The sequence below is a fragment of the Neovison vison genome, chromosome 6, assembly GCF_020171115.1.
Source record: "Neovison vison isolate M4711 chromosome 6, ASM_NN_V1, whole genome shotgun sequence".
NCBI lineage: Eukaryota > Metazoa > Chordata > Mammalia > Carnivora > Mustelidae > Neogale > Neogale vison.
Window position 1 is genome coordinate 213130624 of NC_058096.1, and position 24944 is coordinate 213155567.

Sequence of the window (24944 nt, forward strand, 5' to 3'; positions counted from 1 at the left end):
TTTTTTTTTTTAAACTCAAAGTGGAAGCAATCTTAAGGTCCACCAACTGGAAAGTAGATAAATAATCAAAGGTATAGTAAACCAAGAGGATACTGTAGAGCTGTGAAAAATGCATCTATTTGAGCACACGCAGAAATGTAGGTGACTATCAGAATATCAGAATCATGTTGAACAAACAAGTTAGTAAAATATGTGATCATTTTATTCTAGTTACATAAAGTCCCCAAACACACAAAATGAAAGCGTGTATTGTTTGTTGATAAATATGTGGTAAAACTGGAAAGAAAAGTAGAGGGATGAAAAAGAAAATTTAGGTAGTTCTTCTTTCTGAGGGGAGGGATGCTGAGGTAGGGGAGAGGCCCATGGGGTCTTCCACTGTGGTGGTAATGGTCTTTATTCAAGCCTATCATTGCTGCCTTTTATTCCTTACCTAGGGCTGATCAGTATGTAATAAAAATTGGAAAAGCAATGAGAGTTACAACAATGGGTAATAATATACATTACTATTCCAAGTTCTTTCAGTTGTTAGCTTACATAACATCTGCAATTCTGTGAGGCAAGACCTGTTATTGTTCCCATTCTACAGATTGGGAAAATGAGGCATAGAGTAGTTACATGACTTGCCCAAGATCACGCTTGGGATCAGAATCAGAGTTGGGTTTTTTTTTTTTAAAGATTTTATTTATTTATTTGACAGAGAGAGATCACAAGTAGGCAGAGAGGCAGGCAGAGAGAGAGAGGAGGAAGCAGGCTCCCTGCTGAGCAGAGAGCCCGATGCGGGACTCGATCCCAGGACTCTGAGATCATGACCTGAGCCGAAGGCAGCGGCTTAACCCACTGAGCCACCCAGGCGCCCCACAGTTGGGTTTTAAGCACAGACCTCACTTGCAACTAACTCCATGTACCTTCTGTGTTTATGAAATTCCTTCATGTGTGCTGGGGGTAGGGGATTCTGTGGAGCTCAGTTTCTAGTGCTGTTCTAGACACTGGAGGTGCAAAGTGAACAGGTTTGTAGGAACTGGACACACAGGGAACTGCCCAGCTAGGTAAGTGGGGAGCCCTGGAGAGCAGAGATGTGTTGGAGTGAGGGCTGAGTCAGGGGAAGAGCTGGTGGCTGAGGAAGTTCAGAGGGTAGGGTCCGTCAGGGAAGTCTTCCTGGAAGAAGGGATGTTCAAACAGGGTATTGATGCATGAATAGGAGTTTGCCAGTTACACAAAGGAGTGAAGGATGGGATCCAGTCTGAACGTGTGCAAAAATCCACAGGCTGAGTGGCTTAAAGAGTGAAACAGATACTTAGAAGGAGACCTAGACAGGGAGGGAGACACATGACCAGAGGGAGACACATGATCAAAAGAGACAAGGAGACAAAAAGAGGAACAGAGAGACACAGGGAGAGAAAGAGATAGAGAAACAGGCAATGAGAGACATAGACAGAAGAATAGAGGGACAGAAGAATAGAGGGAAAGCAGAGACAGAAGAATAGAGGGAAAGCAGAGAGACAGCAAAGAACTCAAGAGAGAGCCAGAGAACCCACAGAGCGATTCCAGGGGAGATGAAAACACGCAGAACCATTAGGGAACCTGAGTGGGACTGCTCTCTGTCCCTCTGGTAGGGAAGCCCTGGGGGCGGGGAACCCTCACCCGGCTCCGGCCCTTTAAAGCTCCCCCAAGCCTGCAGCGCCCCCGCCCCATCAGGCGTCCCTGGGCTCCGCCCGCCAGCCCCACATCAGCACCACGTCAGGAGCTGTCCGCACCCCCGGTGCTGAACCAAGATGGCCGGCGGCACAGGCCGGGCCCCGGCGTGAGCTGAGCGCGGGCTGCAGCCCCGGCCATGCCCTAGCCCAGTGGCCACTAAGCTCTACCTAACAGAGCCGGCCCGCCGGCGACCTCGGAGACATGTCTCTACTTTGCGTTGGAGGTAGGAGGCAAGGCTGCGGGGCTGGGGACCCGTCTGGACACGGACGGGGCTCGGGGTCCGTGTGGATGAGGCTGGATTTCTGAAGGGGTGACTCGAGTACACGCGGCTGGACTTTTGAGAGGGGAGCCAGCCCTTGTAGACACATCAGGGCGCCTGAGGGGGTGATCCGTGCAGATGTAGCTGCGTTCTCAGGGGATCCTGGTGGCCACTGCTGGGGGTCTTACGGACGTGGCTGAACGCGGAGGCCCTTGTGGACGCCAGCAGGGACCTGGGGCTCTATCTGACTCCCTAATCTGGACTGGGGAGTCTGTGTAGACCAGGTCATTAGGTGTGGAAGGGGCTGGGCTGGGTAGTTCGAATGAATCATGTAAGGTACTTGGAAGGAGTCCTGTGCAGTGAACTGGCTGTGGGTCCTCAGGAACGTGAACTAGCCTCAGAATTCGAAAAGGAGTGCAGACGGAGGGGTCTCCAAGACCTGAGCATGTAAGATTTGGGTAAAGGGGTTTAACTATCAAGACAACGGTGAGCTCTAGGAATCTCCCTCCCAGCCTTGGGTGTAAAGAGTCCTGGGAAGGGGCTGGGGAAGACCCTTCCCTACGTCCTAGGAGGGTTGTGACTAGGGTCTGAGGGCGCTTTTCGCTTTAACTCTTTTGACTCCCGAGTTGGGGCTGGGGGAATCGCCTGAGGGCCTCCCCACTCCCCACTCCCTCCAGCACTCAGAACGCAAAACGCATAACCGGCCTTCCCCATAGGGAGCGGACCCCTCGAGGGTGCAGTGTAGGTCTGCACCCCTCCCAGCATCCTCACCTCACCCACTTTGCGCCGAAGCGAGGTAGGGAGAGGTGGGGTGGAGCTATTTTGGGGCCGAACGCCATCTGCACCGAGGCCCACGCCCAGGCCCACGCTCTGCGTTGGGGTTGGGGTGGGGGAGAGAGACACAGGAGGGACATGATCGTTGCCCCGGACTTCTGGAGTGAGGGCAGACCCAGCCCGTCAGGACTCGTGTGTCCTGAGCATTCCTGCTAAGAACTCGGGCTCTGAGAGACCTTGGGCGGCGGTGGTTATGACGAACAGGGGCTCAAGTCTTATAGAGGTCTCAACCTTGAGTTTCAAGGACTGGGGTCCACCCCCCTCACTCACACCTATTCCCTCCAAGAAGGCTGAGGTCAGGGAAGAAGTGTGTTGGCCAGGCCTGAGATGTCAGGCTTCCAGAGACCTTAGGCAGCAGGGATTGTGCTGTGTATGTGAGAGAGAAAGAGACAGCTGAACACCGGCTTCCGCCTGGACCCCAGTGAACAGGCCCAGATCTGGGAACCGCCCCCGCCGCCCCTCCCCCTCCTCCCTTCCCCCTCTGTCGCTCCATTCACAAACCCTGCCCCGCCCGCTCCCTGCCGCGCCGCGACTTCCAGAGTGCTGTCGCGCGGGGCTGGGCAGGCGTGGACGCGGGTGTTCTTAAAGGGGCAGGGACCTGCTTTCTCTGAGCTCTTCCCCAACTGTATCTGATGGTGACAGAAAGGCCCATAGGTCAAAAGCCAACTACCCCCTGACCTAAGGAGTTAAGGGAATGGGAAGGTGCAGAGGATCCCCTGGAACTGCCAGGGGCTAGGCCTAAAGGAAGTAGAAGGTGAATGTCCAAACCCCCTACTGGCCTCTTCCCCTCCTCTAAGTTGCCTAAAAGTGGGGGCCAGGAGGTGGGGGGCAGCATCTGGCACTGGAGGAGGGGGTCAATGTGAGTGTTCCTGGCTGATTCTCTTCTCTGCTTCTCCCACCCCCACCCTACCCTGCCTCACATCCTCCAAGTTGGGTTCCGTGAGAAGGTTTGCCTAGTTGTGTGTGTGGGGGGGGGTGGGGAATCTCACCATTAACTCTGACGCAAACTGGAGGCTGGACTGCGGAGGTGGTGTGAAGGGGGGGGCAGTAAGAAGGGTGAGGCTTCCAGAAACAGAGGCCTGGGGGAAGAATTATGTTGGATGATTCTGTGGAACTTACAGGAAGGGAATCACCAGCAGAGTGAAGGGGTGTTGGTGGGAGGGGCAGGGCTATGGGTGGGGTGGGAAGTAAAACCCTGAGATGTATGGTGGGTGGAATAACACTGAGAGAGAAAGGGAGAGGCAGAGGGGGAGACCAGGATAAATGGAGACAGGGTGAAATACTGGGGGGAGTGATGCCCAGAGTGGGGAGGCCAGGGGGATGAGGGGTTGAATGGGAGGGGAGGGGGGGAAGGGGAGCAGTGGAGCTGGGCTGGGAGGCCTTTCCGTGGGTCTGAGTTCATCCTTGGAGATGAGGAAATTCCTATACCTCCAACCAGAGGTCCACTCATGTTTGCCCACACCTGTACACACATGCACTGAAACTCTCATACACAGACAGTCTGTGTCGACAATAATGCCCAGCATCCATCAAAGCTCCATGAAGACCACATGCCTGTGAATGCACACTTATGGACACATGTGCACATTCATGTGTGTGTGTGTGAACACACACATGTATATGGGACACAGCCACTCTGCCACATAGACATGGCCCCTGAAATAAAGGTAAGTGTGTCCACATGCATGTACACAGACATGTGTGTATCTGAACATGCTTGATGCACGGTCACAATATCCATGTCACATAAAGATCCACTCATGCCCTGACATACAGGCACATACCTAGGTATACCTGTTAGGACCCCAATCTCAAGAAACACACATGTGTACACTTAAGCACATGCCAAGGCTACATGTGTACACGCATGAAGACACTTGCCTGGACATTCAAAGCAGCCCCTTCCAGCAGGTGAATGCTGGTGAGTACACACAAGTAAACAAATACACATTCCATATTGTATATTCCATATACAACTGTATAACACACACATCCATACACACACAACTTATGTTTCTAATTGACATTATCACCTGTAAGTCCTCATATACCTAAACTCACACATACTAGCATGTCCCACATACAGTCACACTGTACTCCCTGACACATATGTACAGATCATCACTTGCATTCAGATGGTACAAGTAAGCACATGTCCTTCCATGCACATATGTACATATATACACACCTGCCTGCCCTGGTAACACTAACAGATACACATGCAAACATACACACATGCCAACTCTTACATACATACCTGAAAGCAGGACATAGGACAACACCTAATATAAGTCTTGCCTCTGCCCCCTCTCATTTCTTTATCTTTGTGGAGTCCCAATGTCCCCCTTCCCCCCACAATCCACTTGCCAGGGCTTGGTAGAGTCCTGAGGCTGCAAATGCCAAGTACCACCTGCTTCCTTCATGAATTTATTCATTTATTTAATCAGCAAGCATTAGCTGAGCACTTACTCTATGCCAGGCACTGTTCCTGGAGACCCAGCACTATTCTGGCCTCATGCTGGTGGAGTCAGAGTGGGAGGAACAGGGAAGGGCTGAGGGAGCCACGGAAGGTGGTATCCCGGACTCTCTTCCTTACGGAAGCCTGTCTTTACCTGCAGCCTCCGCCCCCCAACATCCATTTGCTTGGGTCTCTGAAGATGAGGGGGAGCTAAGCAGAAGGGAAATGGTGCTCTAGGTGGAGGGAACAGCACATTCAAAATCATGGTCATGAGTATTCAGGTCTAGAGCTTCTTATGTACCTTACAACATTTTGCCAGGCCACTCAATGTTTTCAAAGGCTCCATAAATATTTCATGAATAAATATTGCATACAATTAGCAAATTCATAAACTAATAATATCAACAACAAGCTCCATTTATCTGGCTTTCTACAAGTATGGTGTTGAGGACTTTTTGTCCACTGCTTTCTCTAATCCTCACAGAAACCCACTTTACAGAGAGGCAAACCAAGCCTCAGGGACGTTCAACAACTTGCTTAGTGCCACAGAGCCAGAAATGTATCTATCTGACTCCACAGCCTACTGGGGTTTGGGAGTGAAAGTTGAGCCTCTTCTTGGAGGAAGGGAAGCCAAGTCCCTTTCATGGGGTGAGAGTCTGTCCTGGGATCACCTTCTTCCTTCAACCACTCAATAAAGAGATGTGTCATTTCTCCCTGATTCATTGTGACTCTTCCTCTGCTCCTCTCCCAGGAAGTCTCCATAAACCCCTCTGCTCCTGGCTACCTTGTTTCTGATACCATGTAGCTGGGGGAGTTTGTATCTGGGTCTTTGCTCTCACTGTACTCATAAGATACTCTCCAGGGTTGGCTCTGATTCATCTTCAGGAGTGCAATCTTAGCCCCTTCCCTAACTTGTACCTCACTTTTTTCCCCACATACAATGGGGTTCCTCTGTGAGGTGCCAATCAGGACATCCCTAGTCCACCAGCCCTGGGTTCAAATCCCTAAAACCACCACTTCCTGGCAAGCCCTTTATCCTCTTCATTCCTCAGTGTGCCCATCTGTAGAATGGACACATGAATAGTACCCACTGCCTAGGTTTGCTAGAACTCCGGTGATATGAGACACGCAGAGTCTTTGGCACAATGCCTCATCTGTGGAAAGGGTCTGTAAGTGTGAGCCGATGACAGGAAAAATCGATGATGGTGTTTTTATTAATGGGGACTAAAAGCTTTCCGTGGGTGTAGGACATTTCCTGAGAGCTCACTGCGTTCTCAGGCCTGAGGAGGGCTCAGTAGTATACAGGATGTAAAAAGACGTCCAAGTTCATTGGAGGTAATTGGGCAGGGACAGGGATTCAGCACCGTGGACAGAGCAGGAACAGCGCCTTCCACACCGTGGACAGCGCCCGCCTGTGCCAATGGGGCTGATCCTAGGACAGGGCTGCTGGAGGAGGAAATTCTGTCATTACTTCATTGAACACAATATAATGAGCACCTACTATATGTCAGGCTTTGTTCTAAGTGGCAGCCCCTGGCAAAAATACAGAGAGAAATCCCTGTTAATGTTCTTGGTGTGTTTATGTTTTATACCGAAGTCTTCTGTCGGGCTCTGGCTTATTTCTGTCAATGGAGGGTGAAAGCCCTCTCTCCCAGCTGAAAGCCCGTGGGGCCAGTGTCCTTACCACAAGGCCCATGTAGGCCATCAACATCACGTATAAAACCACCAAACATCTTAAAATAGATTTCTGAATTTTTTTGTTTCCCTTCCCTCTTTCTCCATCTTGTAGTGTCTTCTGACATGTTCCAAAGAGGGGCTTTCAGGCACTTCCCTTGATGGTTGGCATCTACTCTTCACCTGCCCCCACTCCAGGCCTGGAAGGTCATGGAGGAGGTGCCCAAAGACTGCAATTTGTCTCAATTAGAATCCAGGTTCATCTGGACCCGCACACTTAGAACCCCACCAAATAATACAAATAGTAATGATATTGGTAATGGTAATTATAAAAATATTGGTTATGACAGTATAATAAGGCCAATTCTAATAATGATGAAAAAGAAAGGGGAGCAGGAAGAGAAGGGATATGTGAGGAAGCGGAAGGGGAGAAGGCCCTACTTTGCTCCATTTTCCAGATGCAGAAACAGAGTCCCAGAGCCTGGCAGAGCCTATGGGAGTCTCCAGCCTGAGCCCCAGCTCCCACTGCCACTGATTCTGCCCTGGCCAGCATCTGTCTATGTAACCACATTAATCAGTCAGGGCTGATGGGGCCCTCAAGGGCCGTGCAGGCTGCTGACAGTTGTGAGGAAGTGTCTCCCGCTGGCCTGTCAGAGGGGAGGGCAGTGGGCACCTCCTCCACCCGCCACTCCCAGCTGTCGCATCGCCCACGCCCTCTGTGCCCACTTTATAAATAGCCTTGTGCGTGTGACCAGGAGCCGGCAGGAGAGGGGTGGTGCTTCCGCCCCGGTGACCCCGATACTGCAGCTCGGCTCCAGCTCGAGTTCCAGCAGCGCCAGCAAGCAGGGGGAAGTGGCAGGGCAGAGATGTGATGGCTGTGGTGGTGAAGGCGACAGTGACTCGGACCATTTATTGCCTAGAAAGACGGAAGGAGATGGACTAGGTCTATTTTCAGAGCCCCAGCAGCCCCTGCCTAAATCCCCTCCTCCTCTGAGCCCCACCTCTGATGACATCTGCTCCTCTGCCTTCCTGAGTCCCCTCCCCCACCAAGACCTTCCTCCAGCTCTGGAGCTTTCTTCCTTAGTCCTCTCTCCTGCACGCCCTGCCCCAAACCCCATATCCCTTCTGAATGCTCCTCTCCATTCTGAGCCCCTTTCTTGATTCCTAATTTCTTTCTGAGTTTCCCCCTCCTCCCTCTGAGTTCCCAGTGATGAACACATATTGAGGTCTTCATTCTGGACTCACTGAAGGAGCCTGGGAGCCGGAGCCTGGCCTCAGGTAGAGCACCCCCCAATATCACCCCACTGCCGTTGGGCCCCAACTGAGCTCACTACCCTCTGGCCCACTGAGGCTTAAGGAGGAGGAAAGTGGGTAATCTGAGGGAGTGGGGGATGAAAGAGTCAGAGACAGATGGAGAAGGGAAGGAAGAGAAACAGAAGCAAGAGGAGGGAAACAGAGACATCCCATCCCCCACCAGGAAGAGAGGATGGAGGACAGACCTTAGATGATCAGTCTCCTCTCTGAGCCCTGCCCCTGGTCTGTAAAAAAGGATACAGAGCAGGAGCTGCAGGCCCGGGCCCGGGCCAGGCCTGGCTAGACAACAATCAGCCCCTCATCTCTCCCTCCAACCCTTCCCTTCCAACTCTGCCTCTTCTTTTTGCTGGCCCTCCCTGGTGGACGTCTGTGTGTCTCTCTTTTTCTGTGTCTCTGAGTCTCTGTCTCTGACTCGCATGACTTGTCATCTAACCCCTCCTCTCTGCTTCTCTTTCTTTCCCCATGTTGATCCCTCCATGTGTGCGTGCGTTTCTCAGCCTGTCTGTGTCTCTTTCACCATTCTTCTTCCCTGCCCTGCCCCTGCCTCTGCATCATCCCCACTCCCAGCTCCACAGTCGCCAGATGTGCAAGCAGGAGCTCCCCTAGAAGGGAGGTCTGTAGCTCCTGCTAGGTATATTCCTAAGTGTCCCTGAGCTTCGCTCAGCCCCAGGGGTGAGAGGCAGGAAGTTGAGCTCCCTATGGGCTGAGTGAGGCTGAGGGTATGAGAGGGGTCCAGTGGGACAGAAGCTGAGCATGTCTTCAGGAGAGGGGCCTTTACATGTGAAGTTATGTGCCTTGAATGAGGAGGTAAGAAAGATAGCACACGATGACTAATTTAGGGGTGTAGGAGAAAGGGAGATAGAGACACAAAGATAAAAAAACAGAGAGAAGGCCAGATCTAGAAAAACAGAAAGAGAGAGACGGAGAGATGGAGGTCGAGAGAGGGGGATTCACTTTCCCAGCACTGTAAGCTGAACCTGGGTCCACCTGACTCCGTGCTGAAATGGTGCTCATTGCTCCCAATGTCCAGCCAAGGGCTTTGTCTGCACTCTAACCTCCCAAACCCAAACCCAGGTGTGATAAGTATAATGCACAACCCATTTGCATTTAAAGTTTCGGTTTTCTTGGAGGGCTGGCATTGGCATAGGAAGATAATCATTCTCTCTCTTGCTCTGCAACTCTAGGGAGCTCACTTAGTACTTCTGAGCTACAATCCGCCCCCCCCCGCCCCCCGCCCACCAGACACGTACTCCGTCTGTCTACAACAGGAACAAACAGTATTTATGGCAAGTGTTTAGAACTACTCCACGTCCCTCACCCTTGATGGCAATTCTCTCTTCTCTGGTTTCATTCGGGTGCTTTTGCAAGACAGAAACTCAAGTGATGAGGACAGAGATATGAACCCAAGATGGGAGACCATGGCATTTTCCCAGAAAAGGGCTGAACTTGACTCTCAAAAGAAAAGAAAAAATAGAAACACAGTTTTGTTTCTAGGAATTTATCCTTCAACTTACTTCACCTACTCTTCAAGATGCACTGAGAAACAGAAAGTTTCTATAGAGGGTGTAGCATGCTGCCATTCGTGTAGAAAATAAAATAATGTACACACGCACACAATCGCCGAATCAGAGACCGTCTATCTCTAGCACTACAAGAACCTAGTAACATGGATTGCACCAGATGGGATCGTGAGGACTGGGGTAGAAAAGAGCCTTATTCTCATTGTATGCCATGGATTTTGTAAAATGTGCCTATACTGCCTACACAAACAAAAATGTTCATTGAAAAGGAGAAAAGCAGAACTGTAGAAAGCAGGGGAAAGAGCTCAGTTTGGGAGCTGGTTTTGGGTGGAGACAGAGTGAATGGTAGAGAAGGATGGTGGGGGCAACTGCAGGGTACGAGAGATGTTGAAAGTAAGTTTAATATCCTGTGAGAAAAGCCAGTAAAGAGTGGAATTGCTTCAAGTCGCTGTGAGTTGATGCGAAACATAAAGAGACTGGACCACATGGGATCCTGATGTATATTTGGGTTTCACCTTTCATAAACAAGTTGGGCTAGACAAGCAATGTGGGCACTCTGGAGCCAACTCTCTGGACTGTTCTGTTCCATCTTGCCCAGTCCCCTTTGAATATTAGACCTCAAACCCCTGGAGCATTTGGTAGGACAGACTGAGCTGGATACTTGGAGGAGAAGTCTCCCTAGCCTGACAGGTGGAGGGGGTCATTGGCGATTGTCTTTCTCCTCTCTCTATCCCTCTCTCCTTCCCCAACTGTTCTCTCTCTGCTGCAATCCTGGAGGGCTTCCTGTGGGAGGCCCCTCTTATCCCCTGCTCAGCTCCTTCTTTTGAATCCTGTTCAATTGTGGGTAAAGGCACAGCTGGAGGTGGGGGAGCTTTGCATGGGTTTGATGGGGAGGGATGAGGGACAGAAATTATGCCCAGGATCCAAATTTCCTTCAACCCCTAGGTCTGCTTGTACTCATCTGTCTGATGGCTTCTTTCTCTCCCTCTCATCCCTGCCTCCCTCCTCTCCTTCCTGTTTCTCTTTGTCTCCTTGTCTCTTTGTCTCTGTCTCTGATCTCATCTCCTGATCTTGCTTTTGTTTCTGTCTTCTGTTTGGTCTCTTGATCTGTCTCTTTTGCTCTCTATCTTTGCCCTTCCTCTTTGGCTCACTCTTTCTGTGTCTCTCTCCTCTCTGTCTCTCTTGTTACATTTCTATTTTGGTGTGTCTCTCTGTGTCTGTGTCTCTGTCTCTCTCTTCTCCCTACTCTCTACCCATCTCCCTTCCCTTTCTTTGTCTCTCTCCACAGTCAAAAAAGCCAAGTTTGATGGTGCTCAAGGTAAGTGGCCTCTATTCCTGCCCTGTCCTGTGTTGTCTGTCCATGTCTTGGAGAGATAGCGGAGAGGGTCTGAGCCAGTGATAGGGGACTTGGGCTGCATGTCTGCTGAGCATCACAGAGTGTCAGACTTGGCCTGCAATCCTAAAGTCTCCCCAGCCATCTCCTGGAGAATCCAATGGAGGTGGTGTTCACCTTGAGTCAGGGGCCCTTCCCAGGACCCTAAGAGACAGGGTGGGGATACTTAGATCTGTCTACAGGTGGGAAAAGTGAGGCTCAGAGAAGTGAAGTGAGTTTCCTTCTGCCAATTTTGTTCTACTATCTGGGGCCTGAGTCTTCCCAGCTAAAAACCCAAAGCTATTGTACCCAGTAATTTCTAAGCAGCAAGATTAGGCATCCCAAAATTCCACATCTCCCTTACCAAGACCCTTCCCTTGGGCTCTGCGGGACTGGCGGGGAGGGACTCTGGGGTTTAAGCACAGAAACAGCTCAGTCTATTTGACCTCGTTATTGGACTGAGGCCCCAAATACACGGAGACCCTGGGGGATCACAGCAGGGTCATCTAGAGCTCAAGAATGGGCACAGGGTGTCCCCGAACCCCTGTGTTGACATCCACTCTCACCACCACAGAGAAATTCAACACGTACGTGACCCTGAAGGTGCAGAATGTCAAGAGCACGACCATCGCTGTGCGGGGCAGCCAACCCAGCTGGGAGCAGGATTTCATGTTGTGAGTCTGCGGTGACTGGGCTAGCATGGCCTGGCACCTCGCTGGTCCCACAGAGCAGAGCCGGACACTTGCATGTCATCTGGGACTCCACTCCCTCCTCCCTCGGCCCCATGTCCAGCCATTAGCATTGCCTCCAAAGCCCTTCCTAAATCCAGTTGCTTCCCTTTATCTCCATGGCCACCGGCCAAGTCCCTGCTGCCCGCCAGCCTCCGCCCCTGGCCTCCTGCTGCTGCCCGCCTCCTGCCTCCCAGCAATCTGTTCTCCTCCAGGCAGCCAGGGGGATATTTTTAAAACTGCAAATCACATCCTGTCACTCTCTAAACTTGCCCGTGGCTCATGGCTTGTGAACCTCAGAACAAAACCCACACTCCTCTCCACAACACCCTCTTTCCAGGCCTGCCCCCTCTGACCTGCCAGTATCTCCCTCCATCACTCCTGGCTCACCTGCCCCAGTCACCTCCACCTCTGGACCATTCCCCCAACATGTCCAGCTTTTTCCCATCCAGGACCTTTTCGCTTGCTCTTCTCTCCTTCCCCCTCCCTCCAGCAGGGTCCTTCTCATCCTTCGAATCTCCACTGAGTCACCTCCTTAGGGAAGCCCTCCTTGACCACCATCCTCAAGCTGCCATTGGAGAGTAATTTCAGACCTAGCCACCAAATATCACTTTAGTCATTTGTGTGATTTCTCGACACATTTCTGGTTCTTGGTTCCCGACAGTGAGCTCTAGGAGGGTGGGTCCCAGTTGGTCTCTGTCTCCACTGTGAGTCCCACCCCCATGCCAAGGACAAGGCCTGGCACACAGCAGGTGGCTCAATAAGTATTTGCCTAACAACTGAAAGAACTCAAGACCTGGACCCTCCCCTCAACCTGGAGCCACTCAGGGCCTCATATTACTTCCCATCTTCTCTGATGATCACCAACAACACATTTTATGTCCTCTTCTAAGACTTTGATTAAATCTGTTTTCCCCACAGCCCTGGGAGGGAGAGTGCTAATCTGATCCTCATTTTACAGAAGAGGAAACAGAGGACCAGAAAGGCCAAACCACTTGCTCAGTGTCACACAGCCTACACTTGGCAGAGCTGAGATTTGGACCCACACAGCCCTCAAATTCCTGAGCAGTGCTTGGCTGGGGACGAGCAGTGGTGGAGGCCATGAGAGAACTGAGAGTCAGGATCTTGAAACGGAGGAGTTTGGGGAAAGAGGGAAGGACCTGGCCCTACAATTCTAGGGAAGAGGTGAAGGGAAGAGACAGTGTAGTCCCCAACTCCCTGAAAGCCCGTTACTGAATGACCAGGTCACAGCTCTATGCCAGGAGAACATTCATTAAGATAAATCTTTGGTAAATTGGTAAATTCAGTGAACTGGACATTCACCAAGGATTTCCCCCAAATCTGTGTATTTCAGGGTGAGTCCTGCAAGGAAAGTGCCTAGAGATGGTATCATTCATGTTCTCATGGGTGTCCCCCTATGATTGAATAGAGATGAACCTGGGAAGGATCGAGACATCCTGAATACCCTCATCGTGGGGTAATAGGGAGCCACAGAGGGTGTCTGAGCCTCTTCCTCACTTAGCAAGTACTCTCGGGGTCTGAGGGCTCAAGGAAGGGCCAAGGGAGTTGGTGATACAAGAAATGTGTGATGTATTTCCCCACTCCTTCCTTCCCAACTTGTAATCCTGGTTCTGCTGTGATACCCTGAGCATGTACCATAACCCTTTGGCCTCAGTTTCCCTTCTGTAAAACAAGAACCACTGTGTTACCTTTCTGGTAGGACTCACCCAGGCCTGGGTTTGAATTCCAGTTGGCTGTGTGTCCTAAGGCAGGTGAAGTGAACTTTCTAAGACTCTACTCCCTCACTATTACCCCGTCATGCCCCTCCCCTCTCTCCACAGCGAGATTAACCGCCTGGATTTGGGGCTGACAGTGGAGGTGTGGAACAAGGGTCTCATCTGGGACACCATGGTGGGCACCGTGTGGATTCCCCTGCGGACCATCCGCCAGTCCAACGAAGTGAGTGGAGGGCCGAGGGCTGGGGAGGAGTGCCTTGGAGGGGCCCAGAGGCCAGTGGCCTTCACAAGATGAACGTGTATCTCTCTCCCCCAGCAACGTTTGTGACGGTGGTTCCAAAGTCACCAGGGTCTGAACTCCTTCCATCTTGTTGCTCTGCCTTTCTTCCTGTGCAGCCCAGGATGGCTGCTGGAGGATCCCCATTACATCTGCATTGCCATCAAGGGAAGAAAAGGTGGCAAGGGAGGGGGCTCACCCTCTCGGTTAAGGGCCTAACCTGGAAGCAGCTCACAGCACTTCACTCACATCCTATTGGCTAGAACTTCATCACGTGGACACTTAGCTGCCTGGGAAATGTAGTCCTAAGCTGCACAGCCCTGGGCCCTGCTGAAAATGTATTTCTATGGAAGAAAAGAGAAGGGTTATTGTGGGTAATTAGCACGTTGTGCTGGGAGAAGGCTACACCAGTCCTGAAGGTACTAGACAATAACCTTGGCCTCCTCCCTCGCCTTCTGGCCTTACATCTCACCCCTTCCACTCAGACCCTTCATGCTGAGCCCACCGGGGTCTTAACCACCCTAGGACCTTTCCTTGCCATCCCTGCTCATCTCCTTTGGGATGCCTTCTCGATGGCACTCGCTTACATTGCCAGCCTCATCTCCCCTGCCCCCCTCCAACTTCCACCCCTTGTAGGCCCCAAAGATGGTCTCTGAACCTTCGCATGTGCTGTTCCCTGGGCTTCAAGTATCCCTTCCATCACCCTTTAAGCTCAGCCCCCATGGCCTCTCCTCCAGGAAACTTCCCTAACTTCCCTCTGAATACCCCAGCCCCACCCCACCCCACCCCTGGCTCTGCCCTGACCTCTCCAGGCTGGAGGTGAGTGTGTCATGCTCTGTCTCCTGTGACCGCAGCACTGGTTTGTTCACTTTCAGTGGGGAGTTCTCCCCTGGATGGGCGTCAGGACTTTTATTGGAAACTAGGGCCACATATGCCCATGACAGATGAGGCATAGCTGTGCAAACTTGTGACCACCCCTGCCTGGCTCCACAGGGCCTTCTCTCTGGGTCCCTGCCTCTGGGACCCACCATGTTGCCTTGGACCGGAACCTTCTCTCTGCATCAATTTCCTTGTCTGTAACGTGTGGGCATGACCCTTGCTCTTGGGGTGAGGGTGAGATGAGGGGAAGGGCATCTTCTGTGAGAGTCGGGGGACTGCTGGTCAGCATGTAGCGGATCCCTGCTCCACCCTGCCTCACTTTGGACAATGTCACCCTGCCCCAACCCCCAGGAGGGCCCCGGAGAGTGGCTGACACTGGACTCTCAGGTCATCATGGCGGACAGTGAGATATGCGGCACCAAGGACCCCACGTTCCACCGCATCCTCCTTGACACCCGCTTCGAGCTGCCTTTAGGTGAGTGTGGGGTGGGGAGACAAAGGACCCTCACCAGACCCAGGGGGATGGCCAGGGCTGGGTGGGTTCAGACTGCCTTTCCTTCTGAGGATGAAGTTTCCTGTCCCTGGAAGACAGAGTGTCCCAATTGCAGCGAGTCTGAAGGGCAGGCACCTGCCACGTGCAGAGCACCCCACAGCCCCCCCCAGGTCACCAAGGGCCAGCTAATGCTTCTTGATCCATAGGGCTTGGGTCTGAACTGACCGGGGCGGGTCCTTGGTGAGGTCTTAGACTGCAGGGTGAGCTGGAGATAGGAAGAGAGACAAACAGAGACAAAGAGACATGTAGAGAAAAACAGCAGAGACACAGAGAGGCCTCTCTTCTTCTCTCGGAAGCAGCTCAGTTCTCTCCACAGCCTTTTTCCAAGAACCCATGGCTTCCCCACCCTTGGAATGCTAGGAGGCATCTCCTCTCTCGTCTTCCGTTCATTCCCAAGGCAGCTCTGGGGCGGGGAAATGGGACACTACCTTGTCTTCCCTTCCTCTTCCTCCACACCCTTGAGACCAGCCCATAGACCAACAGGCTGCCCTGGCTGGAGGCGGAGGGGCAGGGAGGGGTTCCAGACTCACAGCCAGGGCTCTGCTTCCAGACATCCCCGAGGAGGAGGCGCGCTACTGGGCCAAAAAGCTGGAGCAGCTTAATGCCATGCGGGACCAGGATGAGGTGAGCACTGGAGGGGGGACTCTGTTCTTCTTGTGCCTGTCCCTCCCTCTGTCTCCCCACGTCCTCTGCTTTCTGTCTCTGTTTTGCTCTCCATTTGTCTGCCTCTGTGTCTCTAACTGGACAAAATCAGAGCCTCATTTGGTGCCTTCTCAAAGCACGGAGGACATCAAAGAACACACAGTCCACCAATGATGAAACGCTTTCAATCCGCTGGAGTCCTGCCCTTGCCAGATACCCCCAAGGAGACACGGGGCCCCGCAGCAGCCCTCACCTCCGTTCTCTGCCCCACACCCCTCAACCGCTTGGTTCATACTTTTGGACTTTTCAAAGCTCTCCCCCACCAGTTTGGTCTCTGTGCCCCTGTTCTTCCATGGCAACCCCCTTCTTCTTGGCTTTGTATCATCACAGTGCAAAGACCCAGCGGGGGTCAGAAGGCAGCCTTTGAAGGCAAAGGCTGAGAAGAAAAAGCAGGCGAGACCAGAGCTCTCTTTAGTGAGAGGTGGCGTGCCAAAAGGCAACCCTCACATTATAATAGTTTTTGTCCAACCTCATCCCTCCTGATCTTTCTTCTGCTCCTTGACTCAGTTTCCCCCACTGCTCTCTCTTTCTTCCACTTCTATTTTTTTTCTTTCCCTCATCTGTGTTTCTTTCTTTTTCTGTTCCTGTTTCTCACTGTTTCTGTGTCAGTGTGTGTGTGTGCGCGCGCGCGAGCGTGTGAGCCTGTCTTTTTTTGTGGACATCTGTATCCTTCTCCTGCAGAGTGATTTGGGAGGCAGGGGTAGTCAGGATGGAACAGAGCAGAGGACCACCTTGGTCATCTGGCTTCTGGCCCCTCCTGAGAGGAACTTCTCTCCTTCCCTCCTTCTCAGTATTCATTCCAAGATGAACAAGACAAGCCTCTCCCTGTCCCCAGCAACCAGTGTTGTAAGTACCTCTCAATTCCTCCCTGGGCATCAAATGAAACCTCTTCCTTCCGCTACCCATGGCTGTCCTGTGTAACAGGCCATGCCCCCCCCCCACCGCCAGAGGAACAGATCCTAAGAGCACACAGTATTTGCTCGTGGTGCAGTGGAAAGAAAAGATCTGGGGCTTGGATGTGAGTCTTGCCTTGCTGTGGGGTCATAGGCATGCCGGTGTCCCTTTCTGATCTGCAGAGTCCCTCTCTTTGAAAGAGGGCATTTGACATTGCCCTCACTCTGAGGGCTGTTGGAAAGGCACAAGAGAGTCCTACTAGAGATTTGGAAAACACTTTGCAGACCCTTTAATTCCATTCATCAGATCCTGAATGAGGACCTATAGCTCATTTGACAAACTTTCCTGGGGCCCCACAGACCGCATCCACCCAAACAGCCCACAGTCTGGTGGTATAAACAATCTTGCTAACACAGATACAACAGGCACACATACAATGGATGAAGGCTGTTTCCTCTGTCCATTTTCTTAGATAGAGAAACAGAGGCCCAAGAGGAGAAGTGACTTGCCCAAGGTCACACACCCAGCAGGAGACAGAGCTAGGATTTGAACTCAAGGTCTGAGGGACTCCAGCTTTGCTTTTCTTTCCACTGCTCTGCATCTATGGACAATGTCGGTCACGTTCCTCTGACTACCGTCTCTCCACTAAGGCTGAATTTCTTGGGAGTGTTTATCTTCCTTGGCCCTGTGGATACTCAGAAACACCCAGGCCAGTTCTGCATGGGCCAAGGAGATGTCTGTCCCCTAAAAGCGCCCTCTGAGTCCCCTGGAGTGGGGAGGAAGTGACAAATCATATAGTCTCAGGGCAGAGCCCCGCCTGACATTTTGACCCCGCCTTTCGACCTCTTTCTCCTTTTCCATCTGCTTCCCCCTCCCCCTTTCATCCCTTCTCACAGTCTCCCCTATATCCATTGTCGAACCCCATATGCCCAGGATGGTAAGGATGGAGCCCGGTGGGTGGAAGGGCTGGGGGACTGCAGTTGGGAGCCCCATTTCCACACTAATTTGGGGGTGCTATTGAGAAAGTCCTCTGACTTCCCTACTTGGGGAGGGGTCATCGCTGCCCTAAGAAATTACTAACCCCCACACTGGTGAATGGGGTCACTGAAGGACTGGGCGGGGGACAGTGTCAGACAAGTGGAGGCAGGAGCAGATGACGAAGAACAAACACCTGGGCAGGTGGACTGACCTGAGGATTGGGTTCAATTTGGGCATGGAGACCTACGGCCAGCACTTACCTCCAAGTTCTCTTGAAAATGTTTCATCACTGCCATTTCTTGGAGGAGGCAGCCAAGTGTCAGAGGAGACAAGATTCCGGTCTAAGGCACTTTTCCAAGATGTCATGTGCTGGGGATGAGGGGATGAGGGAAGATGTGGTTCTCTCCCTGGTCCTCAGAGGCTGTGTGACTTCAAGCTGCTCACTCTACCTCTCTGAGCCCTGTTTCTTCACCTGTAAAATGAGCAGAATGATTAAAACCCACCCATCAGTGGTGTTTCAAAGTTTAGGTTTCCAGTTCAGTGTTTCTTTCCTTGTATTCCAGAAGGGGGAGGGAAAGAGTGGGGAGTGCTTAGTCCAGAGTTCAGAGTCAGAAAACCCTGAGCCAAAATGCCCTCTTTATTACTTCCTGGCTGAACTTATGGCCTCTGTGAAAAATGGGGATATCCCACCTTCCTCTCAAGGTGATGATCGAAGGTGTCACAAATGTCAGTGGTTAAAGTGATATTCTGAGAAGATACTCAGGGCAGGAGGGGATCAGGGTCCTGGGGTAGGAGGAGGAGATGGGGAAAATGAGGAGGATGGGGGAGTCCCCCTCCCCATGCCCCCCCTCTGCCTGCTCCCTTTTATTATCTCTGCCCCTTCTCTTTGTAGGCAACTGGAATTATTTTGGCTGGGGTGAGCAGCAGAGTAAGTACTCAGCTTGATGTTCTGGGAGGCCATGGGGAGGTGGGTGCCTTGGCCACCCTGAGGCCCCCGCCCCACCACCAAGGACGCAGGGAGCCTATGACGGACACACTGGGGCCTGAGGACTCGCAAGGCCCTTCCTGTGCCCTCCTGTCCCTTGACATGAACGTCTGTCTTGAGGGTCCTGCTCTGTTTGGTGGGGAGTGGGCATCATTATTGGGGTGGACGGACTCAGCTGGGAGGAGTGGGCCCTTAGACCAGAGACCTGCTTGTCTCCAGCTGGGCACTGTGACCCCTTCCCCCTGTTCCCCATGTATAATGTCATCTCCTCTCCTGTGACTCCTTCCTCTTTTTGTCTCCCCATCTTCCTCCTCCACCTGGAAATGGGCCCCAATGTCACTTGGCAGCGGTAGGTATGGAGTGAGAGGGTCTCAGAAGAAGCAGCTGGGCAGGGGCCCCCGGACACTTATCACTCCAGAGACCTCAGCTTCCAGAGTTCCCCACCATCTTCCTCCAATCTAACCCCCGGTTGAAGGAAATAAATAACCCTCACCGCCCCCCGCACCCCGCAACTCGATGTTCATTTACTCCCTGAGCAATAAATTCATTTTCCCCATGTCCTGCCCCTTTCCAGGGAAATCTAGTCTTCTAGCCTGAGCATGAATCTACCTCCTTCCCTCTGCCCCACCCACTGGGTGCTCAGATCCTAATGGACAACTTCCACTATGCCCTCCCTTCAGGACCAGGGAAACTGCTTACAGATACTTTGATCCAAAACAACTTGTCAAAAGCCAATTTGGCCCAAATAGGCATTTGGCAAACAAGAATTCTTGGTTAACAAACACTTTGCCACAAACAAACAATGCAGTCAAAAACAAGCACATTTTTGGCTGAAACCAATTTGGCAAAAGCTGAAAATTATGACAGTTGGGTCATTTTGTTAAAACCAGAGTGGCTGGAAATGCTTATTGGGAATCAGGCAATTTGGACAAGAACTATTTGGTAAAAAGCAGAGTCTGGGTGAAAGCAGAAAGAATCCAGTAGGAAGCAATTTGCCCCAAAACAAGACAGTTCGTCAGAAAAAAATTAATAACTTGGCGAACACGCCCACAGCCCCATACAATTTGATTGGAAACACCTTGGCTCAGTCAAGGACAGTTTGGTAGAAAGAATGCCCATTTGGCTTAAGACTATATACCCAGGTAATTGGGTAGAAAACGAGTTGGTCAAAGGAGCAATTTGGTGACACTGACAAATTGTCCGGAGTTCCCTTGGGGGACTCTCTGGGTTTCAGACCCCCCAACTTTCATGGCCTCACAATGACACTCTGATGCCTGCAGATCTGAGTTGTGGAAATTCACATCTGCTTCTGCCTAAAATGGCCGCACCAGTGGCGCACAACACATCAATCGGATGATGGCCACAGATGATGGGGACAGGATAAAGAGCCTGTAGGTCACAGTGGCCCAAGTCAGCTGAGAAATCAGGAAGTCAGAATTACCTCGGGGAGGCCAGCTTTGCTAGCTGAAAATGAAGTTAAGGTTTCTCAAAAGGCAAAATAGGTTTGGGAATGAATCCAACTAGCTTTCTATGTGAAGGGTGAAATTAATTTTTTCCACAGTTTACCACATTTTAAAAAATGGACCTATTTGTCAAATATATGGAAATGGACACGATTAGCAGGAAAAAAATTAGAAGGTTAAAATAATAAGGCAAGAAAAACATACAAACATCTGAGAAATAAGCAAAAAAACCTTACAAGGATAAAAAGGGGCAGGCCACCCCTTTGGCAACTAATGTGACCAGTAAATTAATGCCACAGACAAGAGCCATAAGCCACCCAGTCAGGGGTTTGATTTACTTTTATCTTTATTTTATTTTTTGCAGCCTATTTGTTTTCGAGTATTGCTTTCTATTTTATTTTATTTTATCTTATTTTATTTTATTTTATTGAGAGAAGGAGAGAGAGAGCATGTGCAGGTGTGCCTGCATGCAGGTGGGGACGAGGAGGGGAAGAGGGAAAGAATTTTACACAGACTCCCCACTGAGCGCGGAGCCAGACTGGGCTCCATCTCATGATCCCAAGTTCATGACCTGATCCAAAATCAAGGGAGAGACACTTAAGTGACTGAGCCACCCAGGTGGCCCTCGTGTTGCTTTCTAAAGAAATTGAGTCTCTCCAATCCCACCACAATCTAACATCCCTCCACACTGTCCCCTTTTTATCAAGGAAAATAAACCAAATGAAAATGTCCTTCAATTCTTATAAAACACCTGAATTTCAGCAATTCCACTCTGTTGCATTTTAGCGATAGATTCTGAGTGTGGTGATCTTTTTTTTTTTTTTTAAGATTTTTATTTATTTATTTATTTGACAGAGAGAGATCACAAGTAAGCAAAGAGGCAGCAGAGGGAGAGGGAGAAGCAGGCTCCCCGCTGAGCAGAGAGCCTGATGCGGGGCTTGATCCCAGGACCCCGAGATCATGACCTGAGCTGAAGGCGGAGGCTTTAACCCACTGAGCCACCCAGGCGCCCCCTGAGTTGGTGATCTTGCCTACCTAAGAATCTAATCCTTTTTGAGGGCTTACAGTATCTGTCAGAGTCGCTTCTTTGTTCCCACACACGTGAGTTCAGATCTCGGATCCACATCCTTGGACATCATGAAATCTCTGAGTGTTAAAGGAAATTTGTCCTCCACCTTGTCCTCCTGATTGCCCTCTAAACATCCCCGGGAGTGTTTGTGTGACTCACTGCCTGATGGAAAAACTCATCTTGTTTTCAGAAAGCCTGGACTTTAGCAAAGTCTATTTTCACATTTGAGCTGAAGGAAACCCTCCAATTTGTCCTTGTCTTCCTCATATTGTAGGACCTACTTTGGACCCCCGACTCTGAACCCAGTCTGACTGGCAAAGCAAGGTTTTCACCTCCCTTCTCCTAAAGCCTCTACTTCTATTAACATGGCCCAAGATCCTTCATTCATTTTGGCAAAGATTCCTCTTTTTGGGTTAGCAGCCAGTGAAGACTCCCTAGTCTGAGAAGTCTGAGAGACTGCATTGGCCTCCATGGTGTGCTTTCTCTCCCTCCCCTCCTCACTGTCTTCCCTCCCCTCCTCTCTCTTCTAGATGATGACCCTGACAGTGCAGTGGACGATCGTGACAGCGACTATCGCAGCGAGACAAGCAACAGCATCCCACCACCTTATTACACTACATCCCAGCCCAATGCCTCAGTCCACCAGTATTCCGTCCGTCCACCACCCCTGGGTTCCCGGGAATCCTACAGTGACTCGATGCACAGTTATGAGGAGTTCTCCGAGCCACGGGCCCTCAGGTGTGTAACCCTGGAGGAAGGGATCTGTGTGTGTGCATGTGCATGTACGTGGCTGTGAGTCCCAGAGTGGAGAGAGGAGTAGGGGACCTGGGCGAGCTGGAGGGGGAGGTCAGTGGGTCTAGGAAAGCAGCATCCGTACTTTTTTTTAGGTAATAGAGTCCTTTCTTTATTCTTGATCTTATAAGAAAAATCTCCCAAGCTTGGTAAAAGGGGATCTGCTTTGGCTGAAGGAAGAGGGATAAGTCAGGAGGATCCTGAGAGGTGCTCCCCAAATATGGGGGTGCCTAGGCGCTCCCTTTAAGGGCCCTGGTTTCTGTGTACTAACTGGGCAGGGGAACTGTGCGTAGGGGAAGAGACGGGCATTCATGGGGGTGGTGAGGCATAGTGACATTGAAAGGAGCCCAGTAAGCAGGTGGTTCATGGTCCAGCCATGGTGGTGCCCGGTCCTCCCTAATGGTCCCACTCTGTGTTTCTGACTGGTGGCCACGGGCACGGTAACACAGAAGCTGTACCTTGAAAGTAGGCTGTCCCATATCTGTCCCCTAGGTGGGTCCCCTGGTCCTCATGAGCCATGCCACTGCCCTGTACAGGGTGCTGGTCCTCAAGCCTCAGAGGCTGACCCTCGTGCCTGCCGTCCTTCCTCGCTGTCCCGATGGCCCCAGCCCTGGTTTCCAAACAGAACGATGGCAAACATGATATTGAGCAGACTGAATATTTGTAAAGCACTTAGAGTGGTATCTATAAGTACTACACGGGGACTGTTAGATACAAGGCACAAATAATAGCATTTGGAGCTAACCATGCACCCGGCGCTGGACTGGCACCTTCCCTTCATCATCTCATTTTATTCTCTGGGTGAGAATATTATTGGCCCATTTGGTAGACAGGGAATCAAAGCACAGAGAGGTTAAGTCACTTGTTTGAGGTCACACAGCTGGTAAATCATAAGGACTAGTGTTTATGGGGAACCTACTGGATACCAAGCAGTGGCCTGGTGTGATTTTTGGTTATGGGTCTTTTCCCTAAGTATTTGTTCCTGGAAGAATACATCTCCTTCATGAAAGCATCACTTGCCTTCATTTGCATACTCAAGGTGGCTTCGTGCGATTATGGGAACAAAGTTTCAATGTGTTGGAAACAGCTGAGCATATAAGATATCAAATATTAATAAACTATTAGCTCTTTTAGAAGAAGGAAAAGTCCTCTCTTGGAGAAAATGAGCTGGAGAGTGACCATAGCATCAGACCCACAGAACATGCCAGGAAGTGTTTGGTTGGAGGAGTCTGTCTACTATGAGCATTCCTGGAACAGAATGGGGGGGAGGTGTTGGAGAAAGAGGGGTCTCCTCCCCTCGTGCTGTGGTTAAGCCATGCAGGGGTGAGGGGAGAACTTTCAGAAGGAGGAGAGAATGCAGAAGCAGAAACGGCCTGCATTCCCCTGAGAGTGACTCAAGCCACACTCCCCGGGCATCCTGTGGCTATGCTGCCTAGTGCTGGGTGATCCGAAAGGCTAGGGATATAGAGCCAGACACAGACATTCCATTCCACAGGTCGGGGCTTGACTGTAAGGAGGGATTCTGGATACTGGATACTCTAGGAGTGGGGAAGGGTAGGGAGGGATTCCTGGAGGAATGTGCCTGGGAGATGGCCCTTGAAGGATAAATGAGTCCGAGGCAGAGGAAATGGCTCAGCCACGGACTGGGGAGGTGCAAGGTGCCAGATCATGCAGGAAGGCCCTTGGGTGGCTAACTCGGGGGCATGGGAGCCAGGGGAAGCGTCTGAATGGGGGTAAGAGTTGTGTTGGAACTCAGTATGTCAGAGCCAGGAAGGGAGGATGGCCCCAAAGCCAAGCCTGGGACAATGTTTGTGGTGCCTGAGTTGGCAGATGGACACTTCCAGAGCCATGCTGGGATCCCCATCCCAGGCTGCCCCCTTACCAGGGGCCCCAGAATGTGCTGGGCTGGACTTCAGGGGTATTCATCAGCGGTGGGACTTTGGAGCCCTTTCCACCCAAGTAATACCTGCTAATCCCCACCTGTCTCCTGCCATCTACAGGGATGGGCACCAAAAAGCAATCCACTAAAGTTGTAAACCAGCAAATGTTGACTAGAGGGAGAAACCCCCATTTTGGTTGCTACAGCATCCCTGGGGCTGTCTGGGGAAAGGGGTTGCAGTCACTGAAAGTGGAGGAAGTATTTAAGGCAAGGAATGATGTTTGTTGAGTGACTGAGTGAATGATTATAAGGGGGATGAGGGGTGGCCCATGTGTCATGCTGCACACCCCCAGGCAGAGATAGAGATTTCTTCCTAGTCATGCCCAGCACGATCCAGGGGGGCATCTTAGGAGCATATAAAGACCTGACTTGGCCAGAGGGTGGGGGAAACTCACTCAAAGAAGGGACATTTCATTGGGCACCAGAGGATTTTGCCCAGAGGTGGGCAAGAGTATAGGATTTAGGAGGAACAGTGAGAAGGCTAATGTGGCTGGAGCAGGGGGAGAGAAGGGAGCTTGTAGGGAGATGGGTTGGGGAGGCTGGAGGGTTTGGGCCACACTGGGTATAGTCTGGGTGTGTCACACGGCACAGACTTTATTCCAAGGGCTCTAAAAAGCTATAGTAGAGTTTGGAACAGGGAGGTATGCGATCGCATTTATGACTTGAAGGAGTCCCTCTGTGGCTTCCATGGGAAGCAAGTAGTCTTGGGGATAGGATGGTGGGGCTGTACCTGGTAGAGGCAGCGGAGCCTGGACGAGGGTGGAGCCCAGGATGCAAGGAAATGGATGCATTTTGCACGAGCTTTCAAGGCGGAGCTGGGGAG

At 51.4% G+C, this 24944-nt stretch overlaps 1 protein-coding gene across 2 annotated transcripts in view; it reads left to right on the forward strand.

The window, feature by feature from the left end:
* Positions 1-1782: 1782 nt before the first annotated feature.
* UNC13A (unc-13 homolog A) overlaps positions 1783-24944 on the forward strand; it is a 58384-nt gene continuing 35222 nt past the window's right edge. For both annotated transcript variants that reach the window (XM_044253952.1, XM_044253953.1), the window contains exons 1-9: positions 1783-1918; positions 11043-11072; positions 11701-11800; positions 13696-13813; positions 15098-15221; positions 15850-15923; positions 16793-16847; positions 18766-18801; positions 21921-22128. In XM_044253952.1, the coding sequence (XP_044109887.1) occupies positions 1897-1918; positions 11043-11072; positions 11701-11800; positions 13696-13813; positions 15098-15221; positions 15850-15923; positions 16793-16847; positions 18766-18801; positions 21921-22128 (767 nt within the window). In that variant the 5' untranslated portion in view covers positions 1783-1896. The remainder of the gene's footprint in view (positions 1919-11042; positions 11073-11700; positions 11801-13695; positions 13814-15097; positions 15222-15849; positions 15924-16792; positions 16848-18765; positions 18802-21920; positions 22129-24944) is intronic.